Source organism: Theobroma cacao, chromosome 2, assembly GCF_000208745.1.
Source record: "Theobroma cacao cultivar B97-61/B2 chromosome 2, Criollo_cocoa_genome_V2, whole genome shotgun sequence".
In the NCBI taxonomy this organism is placed as follows: Eukaryota; Viridiplantae; Streptophyta; class Magnoliopsida; order Malvales; family Malvaceae; genus Theobroma; species Theobroma cacao.
The window spans coordinates 3,227,486-3,243,069 of NC_030851.1; the positions used below are offsets into that span (position 1 = coordinate 3,227,486).

A 15,584-nucleotide genomic window follows, 5' to 3' on the forward strand; every position below is an offset into this window, starting at 1 on the left:
CCAGAGGAAATTAGATCACCGAGGCTAATGAGTTTTACAACTAATGTCCGAAATAAATCGGAAGCTAGGGAAACTCTCTGTGATTAAATTATAAAATTCAACTGAATGAACATTACAAAGCAGCGGAAATTCATGATTTATGATGATGGGAGTAAATTATTAACTAAAACCAATCGCTTCAAGCATAGAAGAGAATCATCTCTCAAGTATCATCCTAGTAATGAATCACAGTCACATTATACTCAACAATGAAAGTGATCTTACCCAGAGAGTAAGTTCTAAGCAGCGCAAACCCTTTAGCCATCCTGAACTTTCCTCTCCCTCCGACCACTGCAAGCTCACGCTCCTTCTGTGTCACTGGGTTCCTCGAAAACAAGCTGATAGAGCTACCGTCGAACTGGCCCTTAGTGAACCCAAAATCCAAGTACACCACCACGGTTGTCGTATCTCGGCCGGCAAATACCTCGAGTCCTTGAGCATTCCCAACGACCTCTGAGGTTGGTTCAGGACCAACAGTGAGGGGTGCATCGTCGACAACTATGCTGTTGCTGGTGCTCGTGATGTTAGCACGGGCCACCGGTACCGCTGTAGGGTTGTTGCCGCCGATGGTGCCATGGAAAAAGAAGTGGAGATTGGTAACTTGCTTCTCCTTGGGAACACATGGCATGGTCTCGGCGTAGTATTGGCTATACACTGCGGCCGTGGGGATGCAGAGGAGCAAAATCCAACTCAATATCAAAGTTTTGTCCATTGGTTCTACTGTGCTAGTTGTTTGTAAGAATGGAATCAAGAACCTGGACTGTCTAGTTTATGTATTTCTATAATCAACTCATCTGGGTTTATTTATTTATTTATTTTTTAAGATTGCTACATAATCAACTCATCTGGTTAATTACTTGTTAGGGGTACTATAGGAATATAACCTTATTTTGCCAAAGACAAGAAGTCAGATGGGACCTTAAAATTAATAATGCATGTATATATTTTGACAACAATGGGTAACAAATATTACTACTGATATTTATGGAAAAATTCATTCAATGGTGAAAATTTTGTACTAAATCTTAGTTAAATTCCTATCTAAGTGAGATGTTAAAACATGCTAAAGTTACTGAAAATTTTTTAAATAGATAATTTGTTGAATAAAATCTACCAAAATCATTGCTTTTGATTTTTTTGAATTTTAAATTTAATTTATCAATTTTTTAATTGAGAAGTTTATTAATTTTTCAAGTATTTTTTTTTTGCCAGACAAAAGACAATGAGAAATCTAGCATGAAATAAAGAAAATAAATCCTTAATCCCATTTGGCAATGGACCATGCCAAATTTAGAAGTAGTAAAATGAATATTTTCATATTCAAGAAAGATCATTAGAGTAAACACATCTATAAGAAGCTGAAAGTTTTTTTTTTTTGTAAGACTTCCCCAAAATTGTAGTTCTTACCTACATAAATTTAGAAGTCGCAAAGATCTGCTCTGTGTTCTTTGGTTAATGCTGATTTCCTCTTCTTTAAGGTCTAGAAGTCTGGTCTCTCAACTTCCACATCCTGCCCGATCTTCAGTCGCTCTTTGTACTCTTTCAATTCTCTCTTGTATCTTTCCTTGTCTTTCAATCCGATGTTCTGGTTCTTCATCCGATGTTCCTTGTCTTTCAAGTATTTTATTACTCATATAGAAAGTCTTCTAATTGTTTTGTCTTAATAGCAAAGAGACTTTATTACAAATAAGTGCATCAAGTGACAAGGACAAGAGTTTTTTTCCCCTTTTTTTTTACAATAAAATACAAGAGATTATATCAGTTCATGACAGGGGAACAATCTCTGCTAACCATAAATAATTGAAAATCAAGATAGGTGATTCAGCTTAGTCCCTGCAATCTTATTGCAATCCATGTTGCGAGAAAAATCAAACAGTTTGTGAAGCATACCAAAGGGAACTCACGCAATGTTATCTTAGTAATGGATGACGGTCACATTACACTCCACAATGGCATCGCCAGTGGTAAAATTTGCAGAGTAAGTCTTAAGCAGTGAAAAAACCCTTTGGCCATCCGGAACTTTCCTCTCCCTCCGACCACCACAACTTCACGCTCCCCCTGTGTAATTGGATTCCTCGAGAACATTCCGATATAGCTCCCATTGAACTCACCCTGAGTAAACACAAAATCCATGTACATCACCAGGCTCAGCATATCTCGGCCGGCTGACACCCAGAGGCCTCGAGCATTCCGATTACCTCTGACTTCGGGTCAGGACCAATGGTGAAGGAATCGTCAGTGGCAAAAACGCTTCCGAATGGTGCCGGTGTGTTGTTGAAAGCGGTTGTAATGCTGGGACGGGCTACCATGACAGCAGAAGGGTTTTTGCAGCTGACAGTGTCATGTAAAAAGAAGTGGAGTTAGGTAACTTTCTTCACAGCAGGAATATATGGCTCGGCCTGGGAGTAGTAACATTGGCAACATGCTGGCGCCTTGGCAGTGCAGAGGATCAGAAGCCAAGTCAATATCAATCTTCTTTCCACTCTGTTTTTTTCTCCTCTGCCTTAGAAATAACGGGATTGCACTACCATGCTTATTGTAAGGGTATAATAACACTTTCATGTATCTTAATAGCCATTCATTAGCCAATGATTATAATTTAACGAAGCAAGATATACTACCCATCATATTGTTTTATTTTAATTCAATTCGTTGTTTAATTTGTTGAGTTTTGAAATTTAAATCGATTCTCTCTCTCCCTGTTGTTGATGGGCGGTGATAAAAAAATTTTTAGCAGTGATGGAGCTTTATAAGGAAGAAATTTAATTTATCTGTTACAACTGGTTGGTGCCCCAAATCCTTGTAAATCTTATTTAATTAAACTGGTCAACCTTCATGTGAATGGTGCTTTGCGTCCATTGACTCCATTCTTTATTTTATTTTGAAGAACAATAACTTACTTGTGATAAATATGATTAAATGATCAGGATTCCTGTCATTGTTTAACTGCGGAGAGTCTTGTTCTTTCTGTTGGAAGACGGACAAGAATTTTTGTTTTTACTTAACAGCGAAATGAATTATATTAGAATAAAGTACAAGAAATAAGCAATGAATACAAGATAAGAGAATAGACCAGCACAAGACAGGGCATTACACTCACAAAAACCGAATCTCAGTGATGAATCACAGTAGCATTACACTCCACAACGGCATCACCAGTCGAGAAATCAGCGAAGTGAGTCCTAAGCTGTGCAAACCCTTTGGCCATCCTGAACTTTCCTCTGCCTCCGACAATGGAAAGCTCACGCTCCGTCTGCGTAATAGGATTCCTTGAGAACACGCTGATGGAGCTCCCATTGAATTTACCCTGAGTGAACCCAATATCCCAGTAAACCACCAAAGTCAACACGTCTTGGCCGGTGGAAGTCCAGAGGCCTCGAGCATTCCCAATGACTCCTGACGTCAGGTTAGGACCCACGGTGATGGGATCATCGGTGGCATAAACGCTACCGAATGGGATCGGTGTGTCGTTGAAGGCGGTGGTAAAGTTAGGACGGGCTACCAGGATGGCAGTGGGGTTTTGGCCGCTGATAAAATCGTGAAAAAAGAAGTGGAGTTTGGTGACTTTCTCCCTCGGAGGAACATATGGCTTGCTATGGGAGTAGTAACCTAGGCAAGGCGCCATGGCGGTGCAGAGGACCAGAACCCATGTCAATATCAATCTTCTTTCCATTGCTATTTTCTCCTTTCTCTCTTAATTACAAATTGATGGGAATGAACTGTATTATGCTTATTTAATCAACCCTCACCATCCCTAGTTTATATAGATCATAGAATTACCCCCTTTGGTCAAATAATATAGTAGAATTCTTTATATTCGTTAGGCTTTCTTTTGAAGAAAACAAAAGCGTTTGTACGCGGTGCAGCCCCCTGCCCACCTTAGCCAGCATGGGCAGCGCTGCATTATGTTGAATGGCGGCAAATGGACCCATTCAAACATTTATAAAAAACTACATATTTTCAATGATAAAAATTTTGATAATTTTTTGGACTTTGACTCCAATACATTCTATTGAATGTACAATCAATTCAGATGACATGTAATACATTCTGTGGGTCTGCTATCTCTTGATTTCTCTCCTTTCTTTTCTTATAAACTTTTCTCCATTAATTTTTTTATTACGACAAAAATATTCTTATTTTTTCTATTATTTAATCACACATTTAAATTTCATTTAAATGAATGCTTTGATACATATAGAAGTTAAATTCGTAAATATTTTTCTATTATTTTTTGATACTCTATTCTTACATATCACGGATAAACTTGAGAATATTTCTTAAATTATACTATTGGACATATAATATATATATATATATATATAATTTTTAATTCCATTTAAGTTTGCTTGTCTCTCTCTTTGACGAATGGGAAACAATAATGGAGCTTAATTTAAGCAAGAAATTCATTCGAATTAAAGTTGACATTCGTGATTGTGATGTGGAGTCGTGCTAGGTTTTGGGTTGATTTTATCTCTAGTCTTTATCTGTTACAGCCTGTTACTTGTAAATAAAAAATTACTATAAAAAATATAATTTATGAAGCTAAACTATATAGAAACTGCCAAGTAATAATCCAAAGTTTGTCCCTTTCGCATTTGCTAACCACAGACAACAAAGAAGAATTTTTTTTTTTTTGGGTATATAACAGAGAAGAATTGATATGAAAATGTTGGCAATTTTTATTCATGTTAAGAGATCTCAGTGGAGGTTTCAACTTTCAAGGAGAGAATTGATATTATAGATTACCTTTATTTCTTTTTCACAACAAAGAGAATTTTTTAGGAAGGATCAAACTGGGAATAATCTCTGCCCTAAAGCGGGTTAAATCCAAAACAATTGAAGATCATGATATATCAATCAGCTCAGTCCCTACTGTCTGTCAACGCCCGGTGAGTAGTCAGGCCAGGAGCCAACTTTATTGGTAGGAAAAAAACCAAAAACTAGACAAACATAGAAGAGAACTGGCAAAATGTCATCTTAGTGATGAATCACAGTCACTTTATACTCCACAATGGCATCACCACTCGTAAAATTCACGAAGTAAGTCTTAAGCTTTGCAAACCCTGTCGCCATCCTGAACTTTCCTCTCCCTCCGACCACCGCTAGCTCACGCTCCGTCAGTGTAATTGGATTCCTTGAGAAAATACTGATAGAGCTACCATTGAATTCACCCTTAGTAAACCCAAAATCCAAGTACACGGTCAGAGATAAAACGTCTTGGCCAGTCGACACCGAGAGGCCTTGAGCATTTCCAATGACCTCTGATGTTAGGTCAGGACCAACGGTAAGTGGATCATTCCTGGCGAACACGCTGCCGAAGAGCCCCAGTCTGTCGTTGAAGGCGGTTGTCATGTTTGGACGGGCTACCATCACTGCAGAAGGGTTTTTGCCGCTGATAGTGTCTTGTAAAAAGAAGTGGAGATAGGTTACTTTCTCTGCCCGGGAAACATAAGGGACGCTGTCGGAGTAATAACCTTGGCAACACCGTGGAGTCATCGCCGTGCAGAGGACCAAAATCCAGACCACTATCAAACTTCTGTCCATTGGTGATTTCTTAGAACTAACGGGATTGCTCTACTCTGATTATTCTACGGCTAATGAACCCCCCACGTTCCCTGGTTTACATAGATTATTATACTATTCCCTCATTCGGTTGTATATAAAACTTTTTATGCTCTGTCGAGCTTAAACGAAAAACAAGTCAACTATGTGATATTGAAAGCAAATCGTGCTTAATGTTAAGCAATGGTAAGGTTGGTAACTGATGATGGGATTGAGTCGGGCTTCTTACTAACTAAGACAGACTTGTGCAGGGCGTGTAGAGTCAGCATTCCAAATTATTCCCCGATTGTCAATTGTTTTTGGAAATGAAAAAGACCCAGAAAATTGGAACAAAAATCCTCTAACCCTTGTTAATTTGTGCTCCCTTACATGCCTTAGGTATAAATTTTTGTCTTGTGTCTACTTTATACTTATAATAATAACTTATCTAATATTATGTTATCTTTATTTATAAACAAAGTGTAAAATTAATCATTATCAATGAAAAAAAATAAAATTAAAAACTTTTCATCTCATCATTCATCTTTTTATTTTTTCTTCTTTTAGGTCATTATTTGTTCTTTATTTCTCTCTTGTCTTAACGTTAGAAGACCAAGACTCCATGGATCAAGAAATATTTTGTTTTTTTGTTTTTTTGGGACAAAAAAAGACTTGAATATGGAAAAGGTAATTAAGTTGGAAAAAGAAAAAATGTGAAAGAAGAAACTAGAATGCAAAGATAAACATGAGATGGAAAATTTTTTAATTTAATTTTTTGCATTGATAATGATAAATTGTACTCTTTGTTTGGATATAGAGATTAGATAAATCATTACTATAAACATGAAGTAGACAAATGACAAAAATTTATATATGGGGCACGGGGAGGGGGCATGGAGAAGGGGCAGAGGATTTTTGTTCATGGGGAAGGGGATAGAGGATTTCCATTTTAAAATAAAAGACGATGGACACGTGGCTTTCTAATATGAAAGGGGCACCGATGGAGGCATTAAACAAGGGCACAAGATTTTTGTTCTCCATTCATTGAATATGTATCTCTTGATTTCTCTCCATTCTGTTATTTATGAATTAATTTCATTTAAATAAAATATTTTTTAAAAGCATCCTTTTTATATATCACGGAAAATACACTAACGAGATCTATCAAAATAAAAATTGTGACTTAAAAACTTGAGAATGTCTCTTAAATTATACTATTGAATATATATTTATATATGTATATTTTAATGCTTATAAAAATGTATAAATCAACACGACTTTAGAGTTCAATTACAATAAGTTTTTAACTTGTATTCAATTTGTTTAATACTTGTTTATAATATTATAAAAAGGTCTGTTTATTCTTGACTTGTGTATGACTGCAGAGTGCAGACAGGCGGAGGCATGAAAAATCGTTATTCTGCCAACTTCTTTAGTTATATTAACAATGACGGGACAAAACCATCTGACCTAACTGATGACTTATTTGTTGAAAACAACATTGAAAAGGACAATAATTGAAATCACATGCAGGTTTTACCGATGGCTTATTTTCACAATAATTGAAAAGGACAACTATTTTTTATACATAACAAAGAAGAAATTGATTTGATAATGATGTTAAGACGTCTCAGTGCAGTTTTCAATGAGAGAATTGATTTTATTAGAAAAGATCAAATCAGCTCATAAAAGGGAAATAATCTCTGCCCTAGAGTGGGCTAAACACCAAACAAATGAACATCATGGTATATGAATCAGCTCAGTCCCTACAATCTGTCAACGCCCGGTAAGTAGTAAATGCAAACCCACCATAAGCAATCAGGGAGCCAACCTTATTGGTAGAAATAAAAAAAAAAAAAAATTACTAGACAAACATGGAAGACAACTGGCAAATGTCATCTTAGTGATGAATCACAGTCACTTTATACTCCACGATGGCATCACCACTCGTAAAATTCACGAAGTAAGTCTTAAGCTTTGCAAACCCTGTCGCCATCCTGAACTTTCCTCTCCCTCCGACCACCGCTAGCTCACGCTCCGTCTGTGTAATTGGATTCCTTGAGAAAACGCTGATAGAGCTACCATTGAATTTACCCTGAGTAAACCCAAGATCCCAGTACACTGTCAGACATGGAACGTTTTGGCCAGTCAACGCCCAGAGGCCTTGAGCATTTCCAATGACCTCTGATGTTAGGTCAGGACCAACGGTGAGTGGATCATCCGTCGCGAACACGCTGCCGAAGGCCGGCGGTGCTTTGTTGAAGGCGGTTGTCATGTTTGGACGGGCTACCATCACTGCAGAAGGGTTTTTACCGCTCATAGTGTCATGTAAAAAGAAGTGGAGATAGGTTACTTTCTTTGCAGGAGGAACATAAAGGACGCTGTTGGAGTAATAGCCTTTGCAACACAATGGAGACGTTGCCGTGCAGAGGACCAAAATCCAGGCCAATATCAAACTTCTGTCCATCGGTGATTTCCTTAGAAATAACGGGATTGCTCTACTCTGAATAATCAACGGCTAAATGAACCCCCCACGTTCCCTGGTTTATATAGAGCATTATAGTGTTACCACCTTCGGTTAAATATAAAACCTTTTATCGTCTGTCGAACTTAATCTACAAAAAAGTCAACTATGTGATATTGAAAGCAAATCGTGCTTGATGTTAAGCACTGATAAGGTTGGTAATTGATAATGGGATTAAATCGGACTTCTTTCTAAATGAGACAGACTTGCGCAGGACGTACAGAGAAGCATTCCAAATTCCCAATTGCCAATTGTTTTCGAAATGAAAAATACCAGGGAAAAGTGGACTTTTTTTGGGTGATTCTTCGTTTAGTTTTGATTCCTTCTCTCCGATTGGTTTATCATTTATCTATCCTCCAAGAGTTGCTATCATAACAACTTTCCTTGGAGATTCCTTTTGTTGTTTTATAGCATTAAAAGACATAAGGCTTGGTAAATCAGCATTGAATATCAATACTAAAGCATTAATGAAAAACCAGAAAACAGAAACATGAAGCTAGCAGTGTGAGACAGAGAGATGCTGTAAAATAAGGCTACCTTGCCTTCTTTCATTTACTTCTCATATATATGTGAAGTGCGAGATTTACAAAGTCAACCTCGTACACTTCAATAAACAAAAGACTTAACTATTACATTGCCAAGCCATACCTACTGACTTTGTTAACTTAGACAAGTAATCTGTTACTAACAGTGCCGGCTCAAGGGTAAAGCCATCCAAGCCGCGGCTTTAGGTTCCAAATTTTTAATAGATTTCTTCATTTTATAATAATAATATAATTAATTATATTAAAACTATATAAAAATTAAGATAATTATTAAAATATTTACCTATCTATCAGGCTTAATAAATATTTATTTTCTCTCCCTTTCACATATTTATTTTCAATTATTTCACTCATTTTTTATGTAAAAGTTAAGATAATTAATAAAATAATATATTTTTTCACTTTCTTAATTATGTGTTTAATAAATCGAAATTTTTTATCACTTTGTAATTCTTACAATACTATTAATTCCCAACTATTTATCCTATTTTCAATCAAGTAATAGTAATATATATTTAATGATCTTTAATACTTTTTTTTCTCAACTATTTTCTCTATTTTCAATCAATTAATGATAATATGTATCTAATGATCTCTAATCTTTTTTTCATATATATAAAACTAATTATCTACTTTTATCCAATTTATAATATTTACTTTTATTTTTTTTTCCTTATTTATTTTTCTCCAAAGAATATGCAAAAAGTTTGTTATGTTGTTATCTTCATAAAGTTATAAGCTTTATTTGTTATTTGCAATAAACATTCAACAATTAGGTATTATTATTTTAATCTTTGTAAATTTTTTTATTTTAATTTAGGGTTTATGTTATCTTATTTTTATTTTATGTGATAGTTGATTTATTGAATTATAAATTTAATTAAAAATTTTAACATATTTTTTTTAATTTTAATAAAAAAAATCTTATTTGAATATTTAATTTTAAGCTTTCAAGGTTATTGTCCTGCCCCTAGTTACTAAACCACCTAAGGTATGGTTGTCCATGTTGCCATTGACTTGCTTCGGTCTTCACAGCAAGCCTTACTTCAACAGCTTTTGCTTGTGGAGAAATGATAGATTTAGTTCGAAGGCCAAAAAAACAAAGTCACTTTTTAAAAGGACACCTTCTCTGATTAGAAGAAGAAACCACCTGAGAAAATAAATATTTGAGGCGATTAATGTGAGCCAGCGGAGCAACACAACCCGGTAACAGAGGTCGAATCGGGTGGGGATATCAAGGGGAGAAATGCCAGAATTTTTAGAGAAGCTGAAGCTACTTGGGCAGCGTGTGGGGTTGGTTTACGAAGGCAGCAGGTAGTCTTTTGTAGATACTCTTAAGCTGATGGAAGAACAGGACCAGGAGCTAAACACGCAGTAAAACGTCACTGCATTCCATTTATGGGGTATGTTCTTTTCTCTACTTATGAAATTCTTAACATGGAACGTGAGAGGCATTGGGAGAAAGGTGAGAGCTATGAAAAAACTTATTAACAGGGTTAAGCCTGAATTTGTTTTACTGCAAGAAACTAAAAAACAATTGGCTGAGGATAATTTTTATTCTAAACTGTGGCCGAATACTGAGACGAAGCCATGAAGGGCTGTTTTTCAGGGTTTAATAGCGCATCCGAGAGGCTAATTAGCATGTGGAATGACTTTCTGTTTTTAGAATTGAATCATGCTTGCAGTCTCATTGCTTCAAGCCTTCATCCAGCTTATTTTGGATATGTCGACGAATAGAATTTTAGAAGCGGTGTGGAAAACATTGATGCTCGAAATGTTGATAGAGATAGGCAGTGTCTTTGGGATGAACTCTGCAGGATCATATCCCATAAAACAATACGATGGTGCCTTGGCGGGGACTTTAATGTTGTGAGAGATCTGGGTGAGAATCTGGGGAACCATAATAATGGTAGAGCTATGGAACAATTCAACGAGTTTATCAACACAGTTGAATTAGTTGATTTATCAATGGTGGGTGGTAATTCTCATAGTGTAATAACAGAATTGACCCTTCCTTTAGCAAGCTCCACAGATTTCTCGAGGAACTGGATTATTGGATTGCAATCCAAATTTAATTCAAAAGTGTCTCCCCTTTTCTTTATCAGATCACAATCCCATACTGTCTTGTTAGAGGAAAAAAGATATATTTCAAGAGGAATGGGAGGCGATAGAAAATCTTGAGAGTAAGGAGTAATGGTGATAATGCAAGGGGCATCAACAATGGGGTGAAATGCAGAGAACTTATGAAGTTGATCATCAACAACAATCTGAACCTCCTATTGGTACAAGAAACAAAAATGGAGCAAATTGGAGACTTGAGAATCAGAGGCTAGGGGTTCACAGATGATATTGACTGGACTATAGTGCCATCAAATGGACAATCCGGTGGTCTGTTAATAGTGTGGAATATTGCTGCATTTGTTAAAAAGGAAATTGTGATTGATCAGAACGTCTATGTTACCTTTGTGTTTTTTTTTTCTCTTCATTCCTTGTCGTCTCCTCTTGTCTAAGGGCTGTTTTTTTTGTTGTCTTTGAAAGGGACATGTAGTGATCAGGTTAGACTTTTGCTTAGAATAGCGAGCTCTTTTTGTTAAGCTCAAACAGGCATGGAACTGCTTCTATCTTGAAGCTGCTCCTAATGCAAATGTACAGCTCCCTTCTTCTGCATAAGCTGGAAATTTATGCCAAAAAAGTCTTTAGCAAATAGCTAGAGTCTTTAAATGGCATGAGGGCTTTATGCTTAATAAAAACACCTTTCAAAAAAAAAAAAGAAAAAGGAACGTCTATGTGAAATGAATTTGGGCTATGGCCTATGCGATAATTTAATCTCCTTGATACCTCTGGAAATATTCTAGGAATTTTCTCAGGACCAAATGGAACTGCAGAGCCCTATTATAGGGAGCTATGTATGATCAAGGTGGCTTTGGAATTATTTACAAACTCTCCTTTTGCAGGCTTAAACAATTGATAATTAAAACTAGACACAAAATTGGTAGTAACCAGGATTCTTAATTCCTCCAAAAGACCATGGCAGTACTGGAAAATTCTCCAGCAAGTATATCTTCACCGGGAAGCCATCGGTTCTGTGTTTTTCTGTAATGTATACCGAGAGTTCAATTCATATGCAGATACTGTAGCAAAACGGAGAGAACTTATTTGTTGCATGGCTTTGATTTGAATGAAATATTGAGAGGATGTTATGCAGATACAATCTATAGCTGAATGCGTGCAGAGGAGATTGCAAAATATGAAACTGAGATGCAAGAGCCATGTCTTGTAATCTGGACGGCTTTATGATGATATGTAATATGTGGGTTGAACAAACATTATTCAAACTTGTGCTGGGTTTAATTGGGTGTATGAGCTGAATTGGCATAAATTGGCAGTATATGTTGCACCCTGACAAACCGCTTTTACTCTATTTCAATGATGAGCTTGGCTTAACAGGAAAAAAAAAAAGAAGATAAGGTTTAAAAAGATAGATTACATTTTCTAAATTTCTTTTATTTTGAAAATATATTTATGTTTATAAAATATATGAATCAACACGACTTTAGGGTTCAATCATAACAAGTTTTCAAGTTGTACTTAATACTTATTTATAAAAAATAATGACAGGCGAAAAACATCTGACCTAACTGATGAATTATTTGTAAATAGTGACAACAATAAATAGGACCTATAAAGAAAACAACATTAAAAAGGAAAATAATTGAAAACAATAGCCTCGTTACTTGTAAAATTTAGGAAGCTAAAATATACAGAAATTGCTACATCATAACCCAAAGTTTGTCCCTTGCGCATTTGCTAACCACAAACAACAAAGGAACTGTTTTTTGGGTACATAACAGAGAAGAAATTGATGTGAAAGCGTTGGTAATTTTTATTCAGGTTAAGAGATCTCGACGGAGGTTTGAAGGAGAGAATTGATTTTATGGATTACCTTTATTTCTTTTTCACAACAAAGTGAATTTTATTAGGAAAGATCGAATCAGCTCATAAAAGGGTAATAATCTCTTCCTGAAGTGGGCTGAACCCCAAACAATTGAAAATCATGATAGCAATCATGGAGCCAACCTTATTGGTAGGAAAAAAAAACAAAAACTATGACTAGACAAACATGGAAGACAACTGGCAAATGTCATCTTAGTGATGAATCACAGTCACTTTATACTCCACAATGGCATCACCACTCGTAAAATTCACGAAGTAAGTCTTAAGCTCTGCAAACCCTGTCGCCATCCTGAACTTTCCTCTCCCTCCGACCACCGCAAGCTCACGCTTCGTCTGTGTAATTGGATTCCTCGAGAAAACGCTGATAGAGCTACCATTGAATTTACCCTGAGTAAACCCAAAATCCATGTACACTGTCAGAGATGGAACGTCTTGGCCAGTCGATGCCCAGAGGCCTTGAGCATTTCCAATGACCTCTGATGTTAGGTGTGGACCAACGGTCATTGGATCATCCGTCACGAACACGCTGCCGAAGGGCGTCGGTGTGTTGTTGAAGGCGGTTGTCATGTTTGGACGTGCTACCATCACTGCAGAAGGGTTTTTGCCGCTCATAGTGTCATGTAAAAAGAAGTGGAGATGGGTTACTCTCTCTACCGGGGGAACATATGGGACGCTGTCGGAGTAATAACCTCTGCAACCCGATGGAGCCGTTGCCGTGCAGAGGACCAAAATCCAGGCCAATATCAAACTTCTGTCCATTGGTGATTTCCTTAGAAATAACGGGATTGCTTTACTCTGAATAATCTACGGCTAAATGAACCTCCCACGTTCCCTGGTTTATATAGAGTATTGTAGTATCACCACCTTTGGTTAAATGTAGAACTTTTTATAGTCTGTCGAGCTTCAACTAAAAAAAAGAAAGTCAACTATGTGACATTGAAAGCAAATTGTGCTTTATTTTTTTTGCCCAGCGCAAATCGTGCTTATGTTAAGCAATGATAAGGTTGGTAACTGATAAAGGGATTATGTCGGGCTTGTTACTAATTAAGACAGACTTGCGCAGGGCGTGCAGAGACAGCATTCCAAATTCCCAATTGCCAATTGTTTTGGAAATGAAAAATATCACATAGTTCTGATTCTTTTGGGTGACTTTTTTTAGTTCTGATTCTTTCTCTCCGATTGGTTTATCATTAATCTATCCTCCAAGAATTCCCATCCTAACAACTTTCCTTGGACACTCCTTTTGCTTGTGGATGTTGGATTGTTTGCAAAAGTAGAAATAATAGATTTAGTCTGAAGGCATTCTTGATTCCCTTAATATGGTATCTACCCTCGCAATTAAACAGACCACCGAATGTTTTCACGCCACTATAGTAGACAGATCAATCATCAATATTTCTTGGAATCCAACTAAGCCAAGATGCAAACTCACCTAAGATGGTTCTGCCTCAGGAAATCCTGGTCCAGTTAGTGTAGACACCTGAAAAAGAAAAATAATAAATAAATAAAAATTTTAAATTATAATAAAACAAACTAAAATATAAAAAATAATAATAAAATTAAAAAAAAAAAGGATGGCTGGGCGTACCCTTCCCCCACCCACTACGTGTGATGGGGGTTCTAGCCACCAACTCCAAGGGGTGCCAGAACCCCATCACCAGGTTGTCCAAATTTTTGGACAACCCGGCTCCTTAAAAACCACCTGCAACCTGCAAAAAAGAGGAGGAGAACAAAAAACAAAAAAAAATCCTAGATCTACCAGCAAAAGAGTCTAGCCACAAAAATAATAATAATAATAATAAAAACAAAACAAAAAGAAAAAAAAGAAAAGGGGGTTAGATCTGAGAAAGGAGAAGGGGAAGGGTTCAAGGGTAAAGAGTTTTGATCGGCCGGCGGAGAGAAGAGAGGGGTTGGATCTGCCTAGGTGTTCAACCGGCGGTGAAAAAGAGAAGAAAGGAGAGAGTTTGGAGCCGGCGACAGGAAGCGAAGAGGTTCGCCGGGCGAGAGAGAAATAGGAAAGGGGAAGTCGAAGGGAGAGAAGAGAGGGATCGGCCGGCGAGTAGAGAGAAGAGAGATAGAGGTCGACAAGAAGAGAGGGGAGGACGCCGACGCCGGCGGGGAGAGGAAAAGTTTTAGAGAGAAGGCAGAGGGAGTGATCGGCTAGAGAGAGAAAAAGAAATGGGAAAATGAATAAAAAAAGCTAAAAAATAGGTTTTTATACCTAGAGGAAGAAGAGCAAAACGGCGTCGTTTCAGAGGGGCAAGCAGAAGTTGGAAGGTCCAGGCCAAACGACGTCGTTTTGAGTGGCTTTGCAGGTACCAAACGGTGCGTTTTGAGTCCTACCTCGTGGGCTTCCAGAAGCAGGCCGGGCATAGTGGATTTGGGCTCCTGCGGGCCACCAAATTGGGTCAATCGCAGCCCAACAAGGTATAACCCTTTTCTTTTTGCTTGGATTTGTTTTAGTTAGTGTTGGGTCTAGCTCATTTTAATTAAAATGCATTTATTTTTTAGGAAAGAAATATTTATATAATATGAATACTTATATTTAATATTAAAAAATTAAAAAATAATAATAAATGAAAAATAAATAAATAATAATAAATAATATAATTGAAATAAATATTTGAGTATTACCACCTAAAAGGGGCAAAGAGTTGCCTCTTTCGGGTGGATGTTTTTCGGGTACGAAGTTCGAGACGGATTTTCACCGAAGCGTCGGGATAAATCTGAACTCTAGATTTCAAAACCCATTAAGTCAAATAGTCATTGTTAAAAATAATATATGTAAGAAAATTTTGTTACATTCGAATTAATAAATATTACTAAATAAAGTTAATCCAATCGTTTAAAAATTAATTAATTATTTATTAGATAAGCTTTGTAATCAAGTAAAAAAATTGGCCAACAACAAATACGGATTTAAATAGAAAACCAAAAAATAAAATATATATAAAAATAAATAATAAATATTTCAAAAT

General features: G+C 36.6%; 5 protein-coding genes and 1 pseudogene across 5 annotated transcripts; all 6 read right to left on the reverse strand.

Moving 5' to 3' along the window:
• LOC18607593 (dirigent protein 4) lies at positions 47 to 792 on the reverse strand. Its single transcript, XM_007041846.2, has one exon. The coding sequence runs from the start codon at positions 749 to 751 to the stop codon at positions 215 to 217; it is 537 nt and encodes a 178-aa protein (XP_007041908.2). The 5' UTR covers positions 752 to 792; the 3' UTR covers positions 47 to 214.
• Positions 1,955 to 2,664, reverse strand: LOC108660611 (annotated as a pseudogene).
• LOC18607595 (dirigent protein 4) lies at positions 3,001 to 3,782 on the reverse strand. The gene has a single exon (XM_007041848.2). The coding sequence runs from the start codon at positions 3,710 to 3,712 to the stop codon at positions 3,152 to 3,154; it is 561 nt and encodes a 186-aa protein (XP_007041910.2). The 5' UTR covers positions 3,713 to 3,782; the 3' UTR covers positions 3,001 to 3,151.
• LOC18607596 (dirigent protein 4) lies at positions 4,892 to 5,877 on the reverse strand. The gene has a single exon (XM_018115101.1). It carries the CDS (start codon positions 5,584 to 5,586, stop codon positions 5,020 to 5,022), a length of 567 nt encoding a protein of 188 aa, XP_017970590.1. The 5' UTR covers positions 5,587 to 5,877; the 3' UTR covers positions 4,892 to 5,019.
• LOC108660745 (dirigent protein 4-like) lies at positions 7,225 to 8,198 on the reverse strand. The gene has a single exon (XM_018115084.1). It carries the CDS (start codon positions 8,048 to 8,050, stop codon positions 7,484 to 7,486), a length of 567 nt encoding a protein of 188 aa, XP_017970573.1. The 5' UTR covers positions 8,051 to 8,198; the 3' UTR covers positions 7,225 to 7,483.
• LOC18607597 (dirigent protein 4) lies at positions 12,605 to 13,699 on the reverse strand. The gene has a single exon (XM_018115081.1). The coding sequence runs from the start codon at positions 13,363 to 13,365 to the stop codon at positions 12,799 to 12,801; it is 567 nt and encodes a 188-aa protein (XP_017970570.1). The 5' UTR covers positions 13,366 to 13,699; the 3' UTR covers positions 12,605 to 12,798.

Excerpts from the sequence above, each read along its gene's own strand:
- LOC18607593 (XM_007041846.2), bottom strand. The coding sequence starts at position 751 with ATGGACAAAACTTTGATATTGAGTTGGATTTTGCTCCTCTGCATCCCC.
- LOC18607595 (XM_007041848.2), bottom strand. The coding sequence starts at position 3,712 with ATGGAAAGAAGATTGATATTGACATGGGTTCTGGTCCTCTGCACCGCC.
- LOC18607596 (XM_018115101.1), bottom strand. The coding sequence starts at position 5,586 with ATGGACAGAAGTTTGATAGTGGTCTGGATTTTGGTCCTCTGCACGGCG.
- LOC108660745 (XM_018115084.1), bottom strand. The coding sequence starts at position 8,050 with ATGGACAGAAGTTTGATATTGGCCTGGATTTTGGTCCTCTGCACGGCA.
- LOC18607597 (XM_018115081.1), bottom strand. The coding sequence starts at position 13,365 with ATGGACAGAAGTTTGATATTGGCCTGGATTTTGGTCCTCTGCACGGCA.